This window comes from Pelophylax lessonae (assembly GCF_965119305.1).
Source record: "Pelophylax lessonae genome assembly, chromosome: 11".
In the NCBI taxonomy this organism is placed as follows: Eukaryota; Metazoa; Chordata; class Amphibia; order Anura; family Ranidae; genus Pelophylax; species Pelophylax lessonae.
Window position 1 is genome coordinate 972,337 of NC_138778.1, and position 18,932 is coordinate 991,268.

Below are 18,932 nucleotides of genomic sequence, written 5' to 3' on the forward strand. Positions count from 1 at the left end.
GGAGGGGTATATATAGAGATGATGTTTATGAATGGCGGGTACATTGGATGATATGAGGAGGATGCTCGCCGCGCATGCGCAGTCCCCCGGATAGGAATGTTGATGTTGTTATCGGTGTGACACATGGATGGCGGTGATTTTGTGTCCCCTGTGTGAAGGGGGGAGGGGTAATATTCGGTCCCCGGTGGGAGGGGGAGGGGAAGCCGTTGTTGTGGAGCTCCGGGCCCCGGCCACGCCGCTGTGAGGAGTACGGAGAGTTCCCGCCCACAGGCCGCTCTTCCCTGGCCCCGCCCCCCGGCTGTCACTGCCATTCCTCCCTCAGCACGCCGAGGCTCCGCCCCCCCCGATGACCTCTTCCCAGTCACACCACGCGCCTCAACCGAACTGTCCTATCGCAGCCCCGCCCACCCGGACGCCGGGCCGTCCCTATTGGCTGCGCGCCGCTGGAAGGTTAGGCTGCGCCCTCCCTCCCCCCTTCTTTCCTTTTCTGTCGCTGGCCGCCGCCGCCGGTGCCCGGAGTCACCCGAGAGAAGATGGCGGCGGTGGTGGCCCGGCTGGAGGGCCGGGAGTTCGAATACCTGATGAAGAAACGCTCGGTGACGATAGGCCGCAACTCGTCTCAGGGCTCCGTGGATGTCAGCATGGGGCACTCCAGCTTCATCTCCCGCCGCCACCTGGAGATCTTCACCGCCGGAGACGAGCAGGACGCCGAGTTCTACCTCCGCTGCCTGGGGAAGAACGGAGTCTTCGTAGACGGCGTGTTCCAGAGGAGGGGAGCTCCGCCCCTGCCCCTCCCCCGCGTGTGAGTACCCGCCCCTGCACAAGGGGGGTGTGTGTATATATATAGAGGGGAGCCCCGCCCCCGCATAGTGACTACCAGAGGAGGGGTGTATACATGGAGGCTCTGCCCCTCCCCTGCATGTGAGTACCCGCCCCTGCACAAGGGGGGTGTGTATGTATATATAGAGGGGAGCCCCTCCCCCGCGTGTGAGTACCCGCCCCTGCAGAAGGGGGTGTGTATATATAGAGGGGAGCCCCGCCCCCGCGTGTGAGTACCTGCCCCTGCACAAGGGGTGTGTGTATGTATGTATATATATATATATAGAGGGGAGCCCCGCCCCCGTGTGTGAGTACCCGCCCCTGCACAAGGGGGGTGTGTATGTATATATAGAGGGGAGCCCCGCCCCCGCGTGTGAGTACCCGCCCCTGCAGAAGGGGGTGTGTATATATAGAGGGGAGCCCCGCCCCCGCGTGTGAGTACCTGCCCCTGCACAAGGGGGGTGTGTATGTATGTATATATATATATATATATATAGAGGGGAGCCCCTCCCCCGCGTGTGAGTACCCGCCCCTGCAGAAGGGGGTGTGTATATATAGAGGGGAGCCCCGCCCCCGCGTGTGAGTACCTGCCCCTGCACAAGGGGGGTGTGTATGTATATATAGAGGGGAGCCCCGCCCCCGTGTGTGAGTACCCGCCCCTGCAGAAGGGGGTATGTATATATATATATATATATATATATAGAGGGGAGCCTCGCCCCCGCATAGTGACTACCAGAGGAGGGGTGTATACATGGAGGCTCTGCCCCTCCCCTGCATGTGAGTACCCGCCCCTGCACAAGGGGGGTGTGTTTGTATATATATAGAGGGGAGCCCCACCCCCGTGTGTGAGTACCCGCCCCTGCAGAAGGGGGTGTGTATGTATATATAGAGGGGAGCCCCGCCCCCGCATAGTGATTACCAGAGGGGGGTGTGTATACATGGAGGGCCCTGCCCCTCCCCCACGTGTGAGTAACCGCCCCTGCAGAAGGGGGTGTGTATGTATATATAGAGGGGAGCCCTGCCCCCGCATAGTGACTACCAGAGAGGGGTGTGTATACATGGAGGGCTCCGCCCCTGCCCCTCCCCCGCATGTGAGTACCCGCCCCCGCATAAGTGGGTGTGTATGTATAGAGGGGAGCTCCGCTCCCGCGTGTGAGTACCCCACCCCCACATAGTGACTACTAGAGAGGGGTGTGTATACATGGAGGGCTCTGCCCCTCCCCCGCATGTGAGTCCCCCCACCAAAGGGAGGTGTGTATACATAGAGTAAGGGGACTCTGCTCCCCTCCCCCTCATGTGAGTACCCCACCCGCCCCTGCTAAAGGGTAGTGCATAAATATAGAGGGGGGCCTCTCCTCATGTGAGTACCCCGCGTATCACCGCCAGAGGGGGTGTGTGTATACATAGAGGAGCTCTGCCCCTCCCCGCGTGTTAGTACCCCGCCCCCGCACAGTGTGTATACATAGAAGAGATCCACCTTATGCCCCTCCCCTGCATGTGAATTCCTTGCCCCCACATAGTGGCAACCAGGGGGGTGTGTATACATAGAGGGGAGCTCCGCCTCTTCCCCACCACCTGTCATTACCCCGCCCCTGCGTATCACTGCTAGGGGGTGTGTGTATATACATGGAGGGGAGCTCCGCCCCTGCCCCTCCCTTACATGTCAGTTCTCTGTCCCTGCATGTGTGAGTACCCTGCTAGGGGGTGTGTATATATATATATATATATAGACATGATGGGGGTGGAGCATCCTGTCACATGGCTCTGTATGTAAACATGATGGGGGTGGAGCATCCTGTCACATGGCTTTGTATGTAAACATGATGGGGGTGGAGCATCCTGTCACATGGCTTTGTATGTAAACATGATGGGGGTGGAGCATCCTGTCACATGGCTCTGTTTGTAAACATGATGGGGGTGGAGCATCCTGTCACATGGCTCTGTTTGTAAACATGATGGGGGTGGAGCATCCTGTCACATGGCTCTGTATGTAAACATAATGGGGGGTGGAGCATCCTGTCACATGGCTCTGTATGTAAACATGATGGGGGTGGAGCATCCTGTCACATGGCTCTGTATGTAAACATGATGGGGGGTGGAGGGGGTGGAGCATCCTGTCACATGGCTCTGTATGTAAACATGATGGGGGTGGAGCATCCTGTCACATGGCTCTGTATGTAAACATGATGGGGGGGGTGGAGCATCCTGTCACATGGCTCTGTTTGTAAACATGATGGGGGTGGAGCATCCTGTCACATGGCTCTGTATGTAAACATGATGGGGGTGGAGCATCCTGTCACATGGCTCTGTATGTAAACATGATGGGGGTGGAGCATCCTGTCACATGGCTCTGTTTGTAAACATGATGGGGGTGGAGCATCCTGTCACATGGCTCTGTATGTAAACATGATGGGGGTGGAGCATCCTGTCACATGGCTCTGTTTGTAAACATGATGGGGGTGGAGCATCCTGTCACATGGCTCTGTATGTAAACATGATGGGGGGTGGAGCATCCTGTCACATGGCTCTGTATGTAAACATGATGGGGGTGGAGCATCCTGTCACATGGCTTTGTATGTAAACATGATGGGGGTGGAGCATCCTGTCACATGGCTTTGTATGTAAACATGATGGGGGTGGAGCATCCTGTCACATGGCTCTGTATGTAAACATGATGGGGGTGGAGCATCCTGTCACATGGCTTTGTATGTAAACATGATGGGTGGAGCATCCTGTCACATGGCTTTGTATGTAAACATGATGGGGGTGGAGCATCCTGTCACATGGCTTTGTATGTAAACATGATGGGTGGAGCATCCTGTCACATGGCTTTGTATGTAAACATGATGGGGGTGGAGCATCCTGTCACATGGCTCTGTTTGTAAACATGATGGGGGTGGTGCATCCTGTCACATGGCTTTGTATGTAAACATGATGGGTGGAGCATCCTGTCACATGGCTCTGTATGTAAACATGATGGGGGTGGAGCATCCTGTCACATGGCTCTGTATGTAAACATGATGGGGGTGAGGCATCCTGTCACATGGCTCTGTATGTAAACATGATGGGTGGAGCATCCTGTCACATGGCTCTGTATGTAAACATGATGGGGGGTGGAGCATCCTGTCACATGGCTCTGTATGTAGACATAATGGGGGTGGAGCATCCTGTCACATGGCTCTGTATGTAAACATGATGGGGTGGAGCATCCTGTCACATGGCTCTGTATGTAAACATGATGGGGGGTGGAGCATCCTGTCACATGGCTCTGTATGTAGACATAATGGGGGTGGAGCATCCTGTCACATGGCTCTGTATGTAAACATGATGGGGGTGGAGCATCCTGTCACATGGCTCTGTATGTAAACATGATGGGGGGTGGAGGGGGTGGAGCATCCTGTCACATGGCTCTGTATGTAAACATGATGATGGGTGGAGCATCCTGTCACATGGCTCTGTATGTAAACATGATGGGGGGTGGAGCATCCTGTCACATGGCTCTGTATGTAAACATGATGGGGGGTGGAGCATCCTGTCACATGGCTTTGTATGTAAACATGATGGGTGGAGCATCCTGTCACATGGCTCTGTATGTAAACATGATGGGGGTGGAGCATCCTGTCACATGGCTCTGTATGTAAACATGATGGGGGTGAGGCATCCTGTCACATGGCTCTGTATGTAAACATGATGGGTGGAGCATCCTGTCACATGGCTCTGTATGTAAACATGATGGGGGGTGGAGCATCCTGTCACATGGCTCTGTATGTAGACATAATGGGGGTGGAGCATCCTGTCACATGGCTCTGTATGTAAACATGATGGGGTTGAGCATCCTGTCACATGGCTCTGTATGTAAACATGATGGGGGGTGGAGCATCCTGTCACATGGCTCTGTATGTAGACATAATGGGGGTGGAGCATCCTGTCACATGGCTCTGTATGTAAACATGATGGGGGTGGAGCATCCTGTCACATGGCTCTGTATGTAAACATGATGGGGGGTGGAGGGGGTGGAGCATCCTGTCACATGGCTCTGTATGTAAACATGATGATGGGTGGAGCATCCTGTCACATGGCTCTGTATGTAAACATGATGGGGGGTGGAGCATCCTGTCACATGGCTCTGTATGTAAACATGATGGGGGGTGGAGCATCCTGTCACATGGCTTTGTATGTAAACATGATGGGGGTGGAGCATCCTGTCACATGGCTCTTTATGTAAACATGATGGGGGGTGGAGCATCCTGTCACATGGCTCTGTATGTAGACATAATGGGGGTGGAGCATCCTGTCACATGGCTCTGTATGTAAACATGATGGGGTGGAGCATCCTGTCACATGGCTCTGTATGTAAACATGATGGGGTGGAGCATCCTGTCACATGGCTCTGTATGTAAACATGATGGGGGGTGGAGCATCCTGTCACATGGCTCTGTATGTAAACATGATGGGGGGTGGAGCATCCTGTCACATGGCTCTGTATGTAAACATGATGGGGGGTGGAGCATCCTGTCACATGGCTTTGTATGTAAACATGATGGGGGTGGAGCATCCTGTCACATGGCTCTTTATGTAAACATGATGGGTGGAGCATCCTGTCACATGGCTCTGTATGTAAACATGATGGGGGGTGGAGCATCCTGTCACATGGCTCTGTATGTAAACATGATGGGGGTGGAGCATCCTGTCACATGGCTCTGTATGTAAACATGATGGGGGGTGGAGCATCCTGTCACATGGCTCTGTATGTAAACATGATGGGGGGGGGTGGAGCATCCTGTCACATGGCTCTGTATAGAAGGCAGTTGTCCTAACTGCCCTGAGATCATTCACAAGCTCCTCCCATGTAATTCTGGGCGGATCCCTCACTTTTCTCATGACCATCCTCACCCCATGAGGAGAAATCTTCCATGGAGCTCCAGACTGAGGACCATTGATGGATATTTTGTATTTCCTCCATTCACCAATAATCGCTCCAACGTTTGTCTCCTCTCACCAAGCTTCTCTCTGATTGCACTGTAGCCATTCCAGCCTTGTGCCGGTCTCCAATCTTCTCCCTGACCTCCTCTGACAGCTCATTGGTCTTCCCATGATGGTGAGCTGTGATTGGAGGAAAGAGATTCTGTGGGCGGGTGTCTTCTTGTAGTGACAGGACTAATCTGTGTCCCACATGAGCACCTCCTGTATCCGGTCTGTGGGGGCGGAGTTATTGTTGATTGGTCGGGGATCATATAATTATTTTACTCCATTTATAACATTTGTATCATGTGATTTCTGATATTCTGTCTGTCATATAAAATGAGACACTCGCCATTTCTCTGTAATCTGCAGGGATCAAATCATTATTCCCCGCACTGTATATACTGTATACACACTGTGCGGGTGTCATGTGACATGAGGGGCGTATACCTCACAGTCCTCACTGCAGGGGGTCACATGACTCTGTATATAAACATAGCATGCTAATAGAGAATGAGGAGACCGCACCTGACTCAGTGCTGCCACCTCCTGTCACATGTCACTGTATATAAACATAATGAGGTGACAGCTGAGACTTCCGGGGGGGGGGGGGTTCTGTCCTTGCTGCTGCTGCATCCTCTCACATGGAACCATCCTCCTCCTACTGCGCCTCTGCACAGAAACAGAATAGGGGGAATTCATCTTACCTGGGGCATCTGTGCATGGCCACCAATCAGCTTCTTCTGTCTAATCTGGATGTAATCCTCAGACATGAAATCTGAACAAAGCACATCCCTCTATAACAGGGGTGGGGAACCTTTTTTCTGCCAAGGGCCATTAGGGTATTTATAAAATCATTCGAGGATCGTACAAAATGATTACCTTTAAAAATGTGCCTGTTATATTTGGTCAAACATTTAATTAACTCTCCCTAATGTGATGGCTGCAACTGCTTCTCTTTGGTGAGGTGTGTGATGTTAGCTGGTATTGATGATGTTGCTACTCGCAACTGGTTTTCCAGGTTTGCGTCGGTCAGTCTGGAGCGCAGTCGAATTTTTTGTGGTGGTGTTTTTTTTTTTTTATTTTTTTATTTTTTTTAAAGAACTGCTGGTGGGTACAGCTGGCTCAGGCTGGTACTGCTGGCGTGTACTGTGGGTACTGCTGGCTCAGGCTGGTACTGCTGTGGGTACTGCTGGCTCAGGCTGGTACTGCTGTAGGTACTGCTGTAGGTAATGCTGGCTCAGGCTGGTACTGTGCTGTAGGTACTGCTGTGGGAACTGCTGGCTGGTTCTGTGCAGTGGGTACTGCTGGCTTAGGCTGGTACTGCTGGCTGGTACTGTGCTGTAGGTACTGCTGGCTGATACTGTTGTGGGTACTGCTGTGGGTACTGCTGGCTCTAGGTGGTACTGCTGTGGGTACTGCTGGCTCTGGCTTTTACTGCTGGCTCTGGCTTTTACTGCTGGCTCTGGCTTTTACTGCTGGCTCTGGCTTTTACTGCTGGCTCTGGCTGGTACTGCTGTGGGTACTGCTGGCTCTGGCTGGTACTGCTGTGGGTACTGCTGGCTCAGGCTGGTACTGCTGTGGGTACTGCTGACTCAGGCTGGTACTGTGCTGTAGGTACTGCTGTGGGAACTGCTGGCTGGTTCTGTGCAGTGGGTACTGCTGGCTTAGGCTGGTACTGCTGGCTGGTACTGTGCTGTAGGTACTGCTGGCTGATACTGTTGTGGGTACTGCTGGCTCTAGGTGGTACTGCTGGCTCTGGCTTTTACTGCTGGCTCTGGCTGGTACTGCTGACGGTACTGCTGGCTCAGGCTGGTACTGCTGTGGGTACTGCTGGCTGGTTCTGTGCAGTGGGTACTGCTGGCTGATACTGTTGTGGGTACTGCTGTGGGTACTGCTGGCTCTAGGTGGTACTGCTGTGGGTACTGCTGGCTCTGGCTTTTACTGCTGGCTCTGGCTTTTACTGCTGGCTCTGGCTTTTACTGCTGGCTCTGGCTTTTACTGCTGGCTCTGACTGGTACTGCTGTGGGTACTGCTGGCTCAGGCTGGTACTGCTGTGGGTACTGCTGTAGGTACTGCTGGCTCAGGCTGGTACTGCTGTGGGTACTGCTGACTCAGGCTGGTACTGTGCTGTAGGTACTGCTGTGGGAACTGCTGGCTGGTTCTGTGCAGTGGGTACTGCTGGCTTAGGCTGGTACTGCTGGCTGGTACTGTGCTGTAGGTACTGCTGGCTGATACTGTTGTGGGTACTGCTGGCTCTAGGTGGTACTGCTGTGGGTACTGCTGGCTCTGGCTTTTACTGCTGGCTCTGGCTTTTACTGCTGGCTCTGGCTGGTACTGCTGACGGTACTGCTGGCTAAGGCTGGTACTGCTGTGGGTACAGCTGGCTCAGGCTGGTACTGCTGTGGGTACTGCTGGCTGGTTCTGTGCAGTGGGTACTGCTGGCTTAGGCTGGTACTGCTGGCTGGTACTGTGCTGTAGGTACTGCTGGCTGATACTGTTGTGGGTACTGCTGGCTCTAGGTGGTACTGCTGTGGGTACTGCTGGCTCAGGCTGGTACTGCTGGCTCAGGCTGGTACTGCTGGCTCAGGCTGGTACTGTGCTGTGGGTACTGCTGGCTGGTTCTGTGCAGTGGGTACTGCTGGCTTAGGCTGGTACTGCTGGCTGGTACTGTGCTGTAGGTACTGCTGGCTGATACTGTTGTGGGTACTGCTGGCTCTAGGTGGTACTGCTGTGGGTACTGCTGGCTCTGGCTTTTACTGCTGGCTCTGGCTTTTACTGCTGGCTCTGGCTTTTACTGCTGGCTCTGGCTTTTACTGCTGGCTCTGGCTTTTACTGCTGGCTCTGGCTGGTACTGCTGACGGTACTGCTGGCTCAGGCTGGTACTGCTGTGGGTACTGCTGTAGGTACTGCTGGCTCAGGCTGGTACTGCTGTGGGTACTGCTGGCTGGTTCTGTGCAGTGGGTACTGCTGGCTTAGGCTGGTACTGCTGGCTGGTACTGTGCTGTAGGTACTGCTGGCTGATACTGTTGTGGGTACTGCTGTGGGTACTGCTGGCTCTAGGTGGTACTGCTGTGGGTACTGCTGGCTCTGGCTTTTATTGCTGGCTCAGGCTGGTACTGCTGTGGGTACTGCTGGCTCAGGCTGGTACTGCTGGCTCAGGCTGGTACTCCTGTGGGTACTGCTGACTCAGGCTGGTACTGTGCTGTGGGTACTGCTGGCTTAGGCTGGTACTTCTGGCTGGTACTGTGCTGTAGGTACTGCTGGCTGATACTGTTGTGGGTACTGCTGGCTCTAGGTGGTACTGCTGGCTCTAGGTGGTACTGCTGTGTGTGCTGCTGGCGGGAAATGCTGGCTAGGAGAAGTGTAGCAGCGCCACGCTGGAGGAAGAGGCAATGTTTTCCTGTATTGGTCACAGGCGGAGTGCATTTGATATCACTCCTCCTGTGACTCACTCAGACTGTCATAACGGAGCCGAAACTATACAGGAAGCATCGGCTCCATTCTGACAGATCAGCTGAGAGACACAGACTCAGCTGCACGGGGGGCCGGACCAGAGGACTTCGCGGGCCGCATACGGCCCCCGAACTGTAGGTTCCCCACCACTGCTCTATAGTGTGTACTTGTCTCAGTGCAGAGCACTGAGTGTCATTTCTGTCTGCTGCCTCCTTCCTTTATCTGCATGAGACTCCTCCCCCTTCCCTCCATCCTCTGCTATCTGCATGAGACTCCTCCCCCTTCCCTCCATCCTCTGCTATCTGCATGAGACTCCTCCTTCGGGTAAGTATTGGGGGGGGGGGGGGGTTGCACACAGGTCTTTTATCTTAATGCATAGAATTAACCTACGGGGGTTGGGTTATTTCACGGGAAGACGACATCATTTGCTAACCCAACGCTTTAGGCACTGGGAACGGGGGTTGGGTTATTTCATGGGAAGCCATTGTAAAGTTAAACCCTACCCTGTGAAAATTCCCTCCCCCCCCCCCCCGTCACTTCCTGTGTGAGCCGATCGTTTTACTCCCTGAGCATGCGCAGTGGGAATCGGCTCAGCTGATGATGATCACCGGAAGTGATGAGGGTGGGGAGTTTTCACGGGGGAGGGTTTTTTAACGTTACACTGCCAGTCACGGCACTGGGCTCTGAGTGAACGGCACGGGCGGCCATTGCTACAGAACGCATTCACCGATGACGTCATCGGCTGCATCCAATGTAAATATGTCTCCTAAACAGTGGAAGTTTTATTCACAGCCCCTATAGGTAAAGTCATTAAACTTGGTTTACACCCACAAAGAGGTTAAACTCTCCCTCGCTCACAGACAAAATTCATTCCTTTCATCTGTAAATGAACTGAAAGATACAATGTTTCTCTTTATCTCTTTCAGCGCTTTGCCTGCTGTGATCAGAGAACGGCTCTGCACTTCTTACATGAATTGTGAAAATGCCGGATTAAAGTAAAAATAAAGGCAAAACTTTTTTTTTTTTTCTAGTGTTGGATGGAGGGGGGAGGGATTAGACCCCCTGTCAGTTTGTATGGCTGTCTGTGCTGCGGTAACACCTCTCTATTTATACTAATTATTATTATTATTATTATTATTGAAGGTGAAAGTAAACCCCACATTTTGGGTTGACCCCAGAAAAGCAATAGATGGGAAATCTTGCAATGGGGACACTAGTTCTGGTGACCTGGGGGGTCCCCAATGGATTTGCAGGGATTTCCTCCCACTTCCTGTTTGGTTATGGGACAGGAAGTGAAGGGAAATCTTCACAATGGGGACACAACTGGGGAAAAAATCTGACAGCGGAGCGGGTATAACTCTTCCTTACTCCATCCAAAATGGGGGGGGGAGGAAAAAAGGTTTTGCCCCAGAGTTCTACTTTAAGATTTTGAGAGTGGGTTGAATTGAGATTGCAATTTTTGAACGAAAAATTAGAGCTGCGCAATCGTTAAAAAAAAAATTGCGATCTCATCTCAACCCCCCCCCCCCCCACACCCACAATCTTAATTCGACTTTTCCACGATCCATGTAACATTGCAGAGCCGTTCTCTGCTCACAGCTGGAACCAAAGAAAGCCTCTAGCAAATGTTAACTTTGCTGAGCGCTGAGATAAGGAGAGACATTGTATCTTTTGGGTCTTTTAGATGAGTCTTCAGTCTAGGGCTGCCACGACGCGTCGACTACAAAAAATCGTCGACGTGCGTGAAAAGCGTCAACGCGTGACGTCACACGCCCCCTGGCCGGCCGTCGCACCGCTTGAAGCATTGCCGGCCGGGTGAAATTCCCCCGCCGGGCTCCATCGGAGACAAGAGGTGAGCGCTGACCGTCTCCAGCACCCCTGTACTGCCTGTACTGCCACAGCTTCTGCCACAACACATTCGCCATCCTCCCCGATCACCCAGCTACTTAGACATGTCACATGTGCGGCGCTACACCGGCTTGTAATGGCCTGTACTAGGTGGGAGGGCTTACTGGGTGGTCTGTACTGGGAGGGGGGGCTTACTAAGTGGTCTGTACAGACCCCCCAGTAAGCCCTCCCACCCAGTACAGACCCCTTAGTAAGCCCCCCTCCCAGTGCAGACCCCTCAGTAAGCCCTCCCACCTAGTACAGTCTGTACAGGTGGACTTACTGAGAGGTCTGTACTGGGTGGGGGGGCTTACTAAGTGGTCTGCACTGGGAGGGGGGCTTACTAAGTGGTCTGTACTAGGTGGACTTACTGAGAGGTCTGTACTGGGTGGGGGGGGCTTACTAAGGGGTCTGCACTGGGAGGGGGGCTTACTAAGTGGTCTGTACTGGGTGGGAGGGCTTACTGAGGGGTCTGTACTGAGAGGGGGGCTTACTGAGGGGTCTGTACTAGGTGGGAGGGCTTACTGAGGGGTCTGTACTAGGTGGGAGGGCTTACTGAGGGGTCTGTACTTGGTGGGAGGGCTTACTAAGGGGTCTGTACTAGGTGGGAGGGCTTACTGAGGGGTCTGTACTGGGTGGGGGGGCTTACTAAGGGGTCTGCACTGGGAGGGGGGCTTACTAAGTGGTCTGTACTAGGTGGGAGGGGGGCTTACTGAGGGGTCTGTATTAATTACAGGATTAATTAGCTAATCAAAAAAACACTCAATTAAGCAAAAAAAAATAAAATAAAAATAATCGTTAGATTAGTCGACAGACAAATTAGTCGTTAGTTGCAGCCCTACTTCAGTCTGTAAGTGAGGGCAGTTTAACATTTTTCTGACATTTGTTGTTTACAAGTTAAAATCTGTATTTCTCATTCGTTCATTGATGGACACAGCAACTGATCTTCTTAACCATTGGGTTCCACTGCCCCCTACAGGAGGAGGACACTAGGCAGAAAAAAAGACTGGCTATGCCAATGGGCGGTCCCAAGGGGGTATACCCCCGACTATAGGCGGTCCCAGGGGGGGGGTATACTCCCGCCTATGGGCAGTCCCAGGGGGGGGGGCTATACCCCCGCCTATGGGCGGTCCCAAGGGGGGGTATACTCCTCCCCCCTGCTATAGGGACTCAGTTTTTCCTGCCTAGTCAGGAGTAAGGATCTCGTTCCTTGCTGGGATTTCTGGTCCTGGCAGTTTTTCTCTTTTTTTAAATAGAATTTTTTTTCTTCTGGGTTTTTCCTGTGAGATCTGCAATCACCTGCCGGACTGGGGGATGGGCTGGACAATCTAGATCCAGAGGGTCCCCCCAGTCTGGCCACCGAGCCCGCGCAGACCTCAGCTCAGCGCTAGGTTGGCTGCAACAAAACCCCACCGGACAGGGGCTGGCCTGTGAGTTAAAAGCCTCGTGAGGTGGCATATGACCGGATCTCGGCCCGAGTCGCAGCGTTCCTATTGGCTGACAGCCCCCCCATTTCAATGGAGAGGAGGTTCTGTCTGGAGCGGTGCCCGCCTGGTTCCTGGTATAGTAAGTGATTGTCTCCCCCCCCCTCCCCCTGGAGGGTTTTGGGGTGGACACGGGCTCCTCCTTGGGGCGGTCGGACCCCCGGATTCCCCTTCGGCACCCCCCCTTCATCTGCCCCCCCCCATCCTACCCCCTCCTCCACTTATGCTGGCGCTGTGTGGGTGGTCTGGTCCACCTCCTGCGGTGGGGGCAGGGTACTACGCTGCCATTTAGGGGGGGGGGGTGCACCGCTGGTGATCAGACGATTGGTAGGCTACTAAGGGCAAGAACCAGAGATGTATAGTAACTAAGAGTAGAACTACTGTACTAAGTACGGAAAGGCGCTATCTGTACTTTCCTGGAGGAGAATTTTTTTCTCCGACTTCCACTTTTACTTCACTACATTTTTTCGATGATTTCAATACTTCTACTCCGATATTTATTTTGTGCTGCATAGTTACTCGTTACAATTATAAGAATTCCCACTGCCAGAACAGTAGATGGCAGATTTCATGAAGCTCAGAACATTGTGGGAGGAGTCGGCACCTAGTATTTGGAATAGGTTCTGTTTGATTCCTGCACCATATATATATATATATATATATATATATTCATCTTGTTTTGTCACATATATATATATATATTTGAAGATTCACAATATTTTGGACTTTTTATTGACTTAGATTTCATACACTCTTCCTTTATTTCATTATTGGAATATATTGTTGTATATCACATTGGTTTATAGATGATTTTGTGCACCAATAAGCTGTGGAGAAGAAAAACATGCAGGGAAGAGAAGGAGGGGCGCTTTAAGTGCCGGTTCACACTTCTGCGTGTGCGGCGATCGCATGTAATATCGGAGCGCACTGCACCTTCATTACATGCGATCGAATGTGCAGTGCGAATTCAGCCATACACTTTGTATGCAACAAACACGCACAGGAGGCATTTTTTCAGCCGCATCAGGATCGGATCGCACAGCGGTTCACACTAGTGGGATCCAATTCTGTGCGAACTGTCAGATCGCACTGCGATATGCAATCAAACTGGGGGTGTCGTTAACATTTCATTGACACCCCCTGCGTATCACTTATGGCAGTGTGAACTGCCAGGGGTGCGTTTGTGATGTAGGAACAGGCTGCGAATTCACAGCGTTCCCGCATCGCACAAGTGTGACCCGGCACTAAAGGGGAAGGGAGGGACTTTATCTGTTTTTGTTTACAAAAAGTTACAGCCAAAGGAATTGTGATCGTCCTTTAGGTTAATCATTTGAAATAATAAAAAACAATATGATGTTCAAACATTTGACTTCTTTCTTTAATAACTACATAACACAGTACTTCTACTTCTACTTTCAGTACTTGAGTAGCAAAATTAAAAAAAAAAACTACTTGCAATACTTAAGTACAAAAAATGTTGAATACTTTACTACTTCTACTCAAGTCACTTTTTGATAGAGCACTTCCACTTCTACTCAAGTATGGGTTTCCAGTACTTTATACAACTCTAGCAAGGACCCTCCTCATAGAAGTGGGCTTTCCTTCTCGGCTCATAAGAAGTTTTTTCATCCCTCAGGGCCTCCTCTGGAGGATCAAAATGATTCACTGTGTGATCACAGATGGGCCTCAGAAAGGATTGTCCGCTTCCTCTGCGACCATTTCCAGATGGATCAGACAGACGGGGATTCAGGCCGAGTCCATCAGGGGTCAGGTTCCTCCTTTCCCTGTCAGGTGCACTCTACTCCAGGCACTCAGTGCCTCCTGGGCCTTCCCTCATCAGGGGTCAGGTTCCTCCTTTCCCTGTCAGGTGCACTCTACTAGGGCACTCAGTGCCTCCTGGGCCTTCCCTCATCAGGGGTCAGGTTCCTCCTTTCCCTGTCAGGCGCACTCTACTAGGGCACTCAGTGCCTCCTGGGCCTTCCGTCATCAGGGGTCAGGTTCCTCCTTCCCTGTCAGGTGCACTCTACTAGGGCACTCAGTGCCTCCTGGGCCTTCCGTCATCAGGGGTCAGGTTCCTCCTTTCCCTGTCAGGCGCACTCTACTAGGGCACTCAGTGCCTCCTGGGCCTTCCCTCATCAGGGGTCAGGTTCCTCCTTTCCCTGTCAGGCGCACTCTACTAGGGCACTCAGTGCCTCCTGGGCCTTCCCTCATCAGGGGTCAGGTTCCTCCTTCCCCTGTCAGGCGCACTCTACTCGGGCACTCAGTGCCTCCTGGGCCTTCCCTCATCAGGGGTCAGTGACGCAGGTTTGCAGGGCGGCCACCTGGTCATCGGTGCTCACTTTCACACAGTTCTATAAAGTGGATGGGTTGGCTCTGCGGATGCTTCTTTTGGCTGAAAGGTTTTGCAGGTTGCTGTTTAGAGGACCTGATCCTCTTTGGGGGTGTATGGTTTTTTCAGGGGGGCTCCAGTTATTTTGGTTGAGCTCCTGTGTCCTGATTGGCTACTGTTTAGCCTTGGTAATTTTTTGCTGTTCCCACCCCTCATGTATAACACGGCTTTGGGACGTCCCAATGGTTATGAAGATCAGGAGTTGTCCATCACTGAAAGAGAAAATGGGATTTATGACTTCCCGTAAAATCCATTCCTCTGATGATCATTGGTGGACACAGCACCTCCCCCACCCCCCACCCCTCTGTGAAGTTGTAATTCCTCTGACACTGCTTGTAACAAAATTGACATCCTATAGCAGAGAGAGGGAGTACACCTCCTGGGACCGCCCATAGGTGGGAGTACACCCCCTGGGACCGCCCATAGGTGGGAGTACACCCCCTGGGACCGCCCATAGGTGGGAGTACACCCCCCTGGGACCGCCCATAGGCGTACCCAGACGTTTTTACTGCCTAGTGTCCTCCTCCTGTAGGGGGCAGTATAACCCAATGGTTATGAAGATCAGGAGCTGTGTCTGACAATGAACATCAGAGAAATGGATTTTATGGCAAGTCAAAAATCAAATTTTTTGCTAGAAAGTTACTTGGAACCCCCAAATATTTTGTGTGTATATATATATTTTAGCAGAGACCCTAGAGAATAAAATGGCGGTCATTGCAATATTTTATGTCACATGGTATTTATGCAGCGGTCTTTCAAACACCGTTTTTTGGAAATAAATACACTTCAATTAATTTAAAAAATAACTGTTTTATTCGCCCAATTTTTTGTTTTATAATATGAAAGATGATTTTACTCCGAGAATTGTGATCTTTATTCTAAGCAAAAAAATTTGTGCCGCTCTCTATGATTATTTGTGCCGCTCTCTATGATTATTTGTGCCGCTCTCTATGATTATTTGGGCCGCTCTCTATGATTATTTGTACCGCTCTCTATGATTATTTGTGCCGCTCTCTATGATTATTTGTGCCGCTCTCTATGATTATTTATACCTCTCTATGATTATTTGTGCCGCTCTTTATGATTATTTGTACCTCTCTATGATTTGTGCCACTCTCTATGATTTGTGCCACTCTCTATGATTATTTGTACCTCTCTATGATTTGTGCCGCTCTCTATGATTATTTGTGCCGCTCTCTATGATTATTTGTGCCACTCTCTATGATTATTTGTACCTCTCTATGATTTGTGCCACTCTCTATGATTATTTGTGCCACTCTCTCTGATTATTTGTGCCACTCTCTATGATTTGTGCCACTCTCTATGATTATTTGTGCCACTCTCTCTGATTATTTGTGCCACTCTCTATGATTTGTGCCACTCTCTATGATTATTTGTACCTCTCTATGATTTGTGCCGCTCTCTATGATTATTTGGGCCGCTCTCTATGATTATTTGGGCCGCTCTCTATGATTATTTGGGCCGCTCTCTATGAATATTTGTACCGCTCTCTATGATTATTTGTACCGCTCTCTATGATTATTTGTGCCGCTCTCTATGATTATTTGTACCGCTCTCTATGATTATTTGTACCTCTCTATGATTATTTGTGCCGCTCTCTATGATTATTTGTACCTCTCTATGATTATTTGTGCCGCTCTCTATGATTATTTGTGCCGCTCTCTATGATTATTTGTACGGCTCCAGCTGGTTGGTTGACTTGGGTACACTCCTCCTCCCCCATACATGGTTTGAATCTCAGCCGGTTGTTGCTGCACTGGTGGAGATTTGAACCGTCTATGGGCAGCCTTGCAGCATGTGCGCAGTGTGACCGGCTTCCAGTCAGGCTGTAGTTGTGTTGCCCTGGAGGGGGCGATCTGTGGAAGTCGTGTTTCTGGTAATTGATTGCTCAGGCCTGGCACAGCTGTGTTTATGGAAATGAGGGGAATTTGTCTTTAGTGCAGTGAGATACGAAGGCTTCATCCTAAGATTCGCTGTGATTGGCGGTTGCGGGGAATGTGCAGGAAATTGCGTGTTGCTGATGGCAGATTTTCCCCATCTCCTCCATGCCGTCTGAGGTGATGTCAGGCTCCTTGGCATTGCCCCCGCACAGCGCCGTCCTTGCCGTGTTTTGGCGTTGCTGCAGGCTTCGGCTTGTCGGTTATGTAAGGCGTTGACACTTAGCTGAGCTCTCTGGAAATGGTCACACCTGTCCTCCTCCTCCTCCTGGGGGGCGGTAATGTTTTGGGTTTGCATGATTTTGCAGGCAGATTTTCCTATGAGAAGCGATGTGATGGGGGAAGGACACCAAAACACAAAACATTTCCTCTTCTCATTCATAGACGGATCACATGGCCAGACAGGAGAATAGTAGGCAATGTTTACACTTCCCTCTCCCAGCATGCATTGCGTCTGCATAGCTATAAACACACATTGTGCAACTCCGCCATGCGTCTGCCTGTCCTCTCCTGTCCTGTGTACGGCTCTGTCTGCCTGTCCTGTCCTGTCCTGTGTACGGCTCTGTCTGCCTGTCCTGTCCTGTGTACGGCTCTGTCTGCCTGTCCTCTCCTTTGTACGGCTCTGTCTGCCTGTCCTCTCCTGTCCTGTGTACGGCTCTGTCAGCCTGTCCTCTCCTGTGTACGGCTCTGTCTGCCTGTCCTCTCCTGTCCTGTGTACGGCTCTGTCTGCCTGTCCTCTCCTGTCCTGTGTACGGCTCTGTCAGCCTGTCCTGTCCTGTGTACGGCTCTGTCAGCCTGTCCTGTCCTGTGTACGGCTCTGTCTGCCTGTCCTCTCCTCTCCTGTGTACGGCTCTGTCAGCCTGTCCTCTCCTGTGTACGGCTCTGTCTGCCTGTCCTGTCCTGTGTACGGCTCTGTCTGCCTGTCCTCTCCTGTCCTGTGTACGGCTCTGTCTGCCTGTCCTCTCCTCTCCTGTGTACGGCTCTGTCAGCCTGTCCTCTCCTGTGTACGGCTCTGTCTGCCTGTCCTCTCCTGTGTACGGCTCTGTCTGCCTGTCCTCTCCTGTGTACGGCTCTGTCAGCCTGTCCTGTCCTGTGTACGGCTCTGTCTGCCTGTCCTCTCCTGTGTACGGCTCTGTCAGCCTGTCCTGTCCTGTGTACGGCTCTGTCAGCCTCTCCTGTCCTCTCCTGTGTACGGCTCTGTCTGCCTGTCCTCTCCTGTGTACGGCTCTGTCTGCCTGTCCTCTCCTGTGTACGGCTCTGTCAGCCTGTCCTGTCCTGTGTACGGCTCTGTCAGCCTCTCCTGTCCTCTCCTGTGTACGGCTCTGTCAGCCTGTCCTCTCCTGTGTACGGCTCTGTCAGCCTGTCCTGTCCTGTCCTGTGTACGGCTCTGTCTGCCTGTCCTCTCCTGTGTACGGCTCTGTCTGCCTGTCCTCTCCTGTGTACGGCTCTGTCTGCCTGTCCTCTCCTGTCCTGTGTACGGCTCTGTCTGCCTGTCCTCTCCTGTCCTGTGTACGGCTCTGTCTGCCTGTCCTCTCCTGTCCTGTGTACGGCTCTGTCAGCCTGTCCTGTCCTGTGTACGGCTCTGTCAGCCTGTCCTGTCCTGTGTACGGCTCTGTCAGCCTCTCCTGTCCTCTCCTGTGTACGGCTCTGTCAGCCTGTCCTCTCCTGTGTACGGCTCTGTCAGCCTGTCCTGTCCTGTCCTGTGTACGGCTCTGTCTGCCTGTCCTCTCCTGTGTACGGCTCTGTCTGCCTGTCCTCTCCTGTGTACGGCTCTGTCTGCCTGTCCTCTCCTGTGTACGGCTCTGTCTGCCTGTCCTCTCCTGTCCTGTGTACGGCTCTGTCAGCCTGTCCTCTCCTGTGTACGGCTCTGTCTGCCTGTCCTCTCCTGTCCTGTGTACGGCTCTGTCTGCCTGTCCTGTCCTGTCCTGTGTACGGCTCTGTCAGCCTGTCCTGTCCTGTGTACGGCTCTGTCTGCCT

The 18,932-nt window shown here is 52.1% G+C and overlaps 1 protein-coding gene across 2 annotated transcripts in view; it reads left to right on the forward strand.

Annotated features, from left to right (window-relative positions):
• The first annotated feature begins 468 nt into the window (after window positions 1–468).
• FOXK2 (forkhead box K2) overlaps window positions 469–18,932 on the forward strand; it is a 137,721-nt gene continuing 119,257 nt past the window's right edge. For both annotated transcript variants that reach the window (XM_082271467.1, XM_082271468.1), the window contains exon 1: window positions 469–802. In XM_082271467.1, the coding sequence (XP_082127593.1) occupies window positions 534–802 (269 nt within the window). In that variant the 5' untranslated portion in view covers window positions 469–533. The remainder of the gene's footprint in view (window positions 803–18,932) is intronic.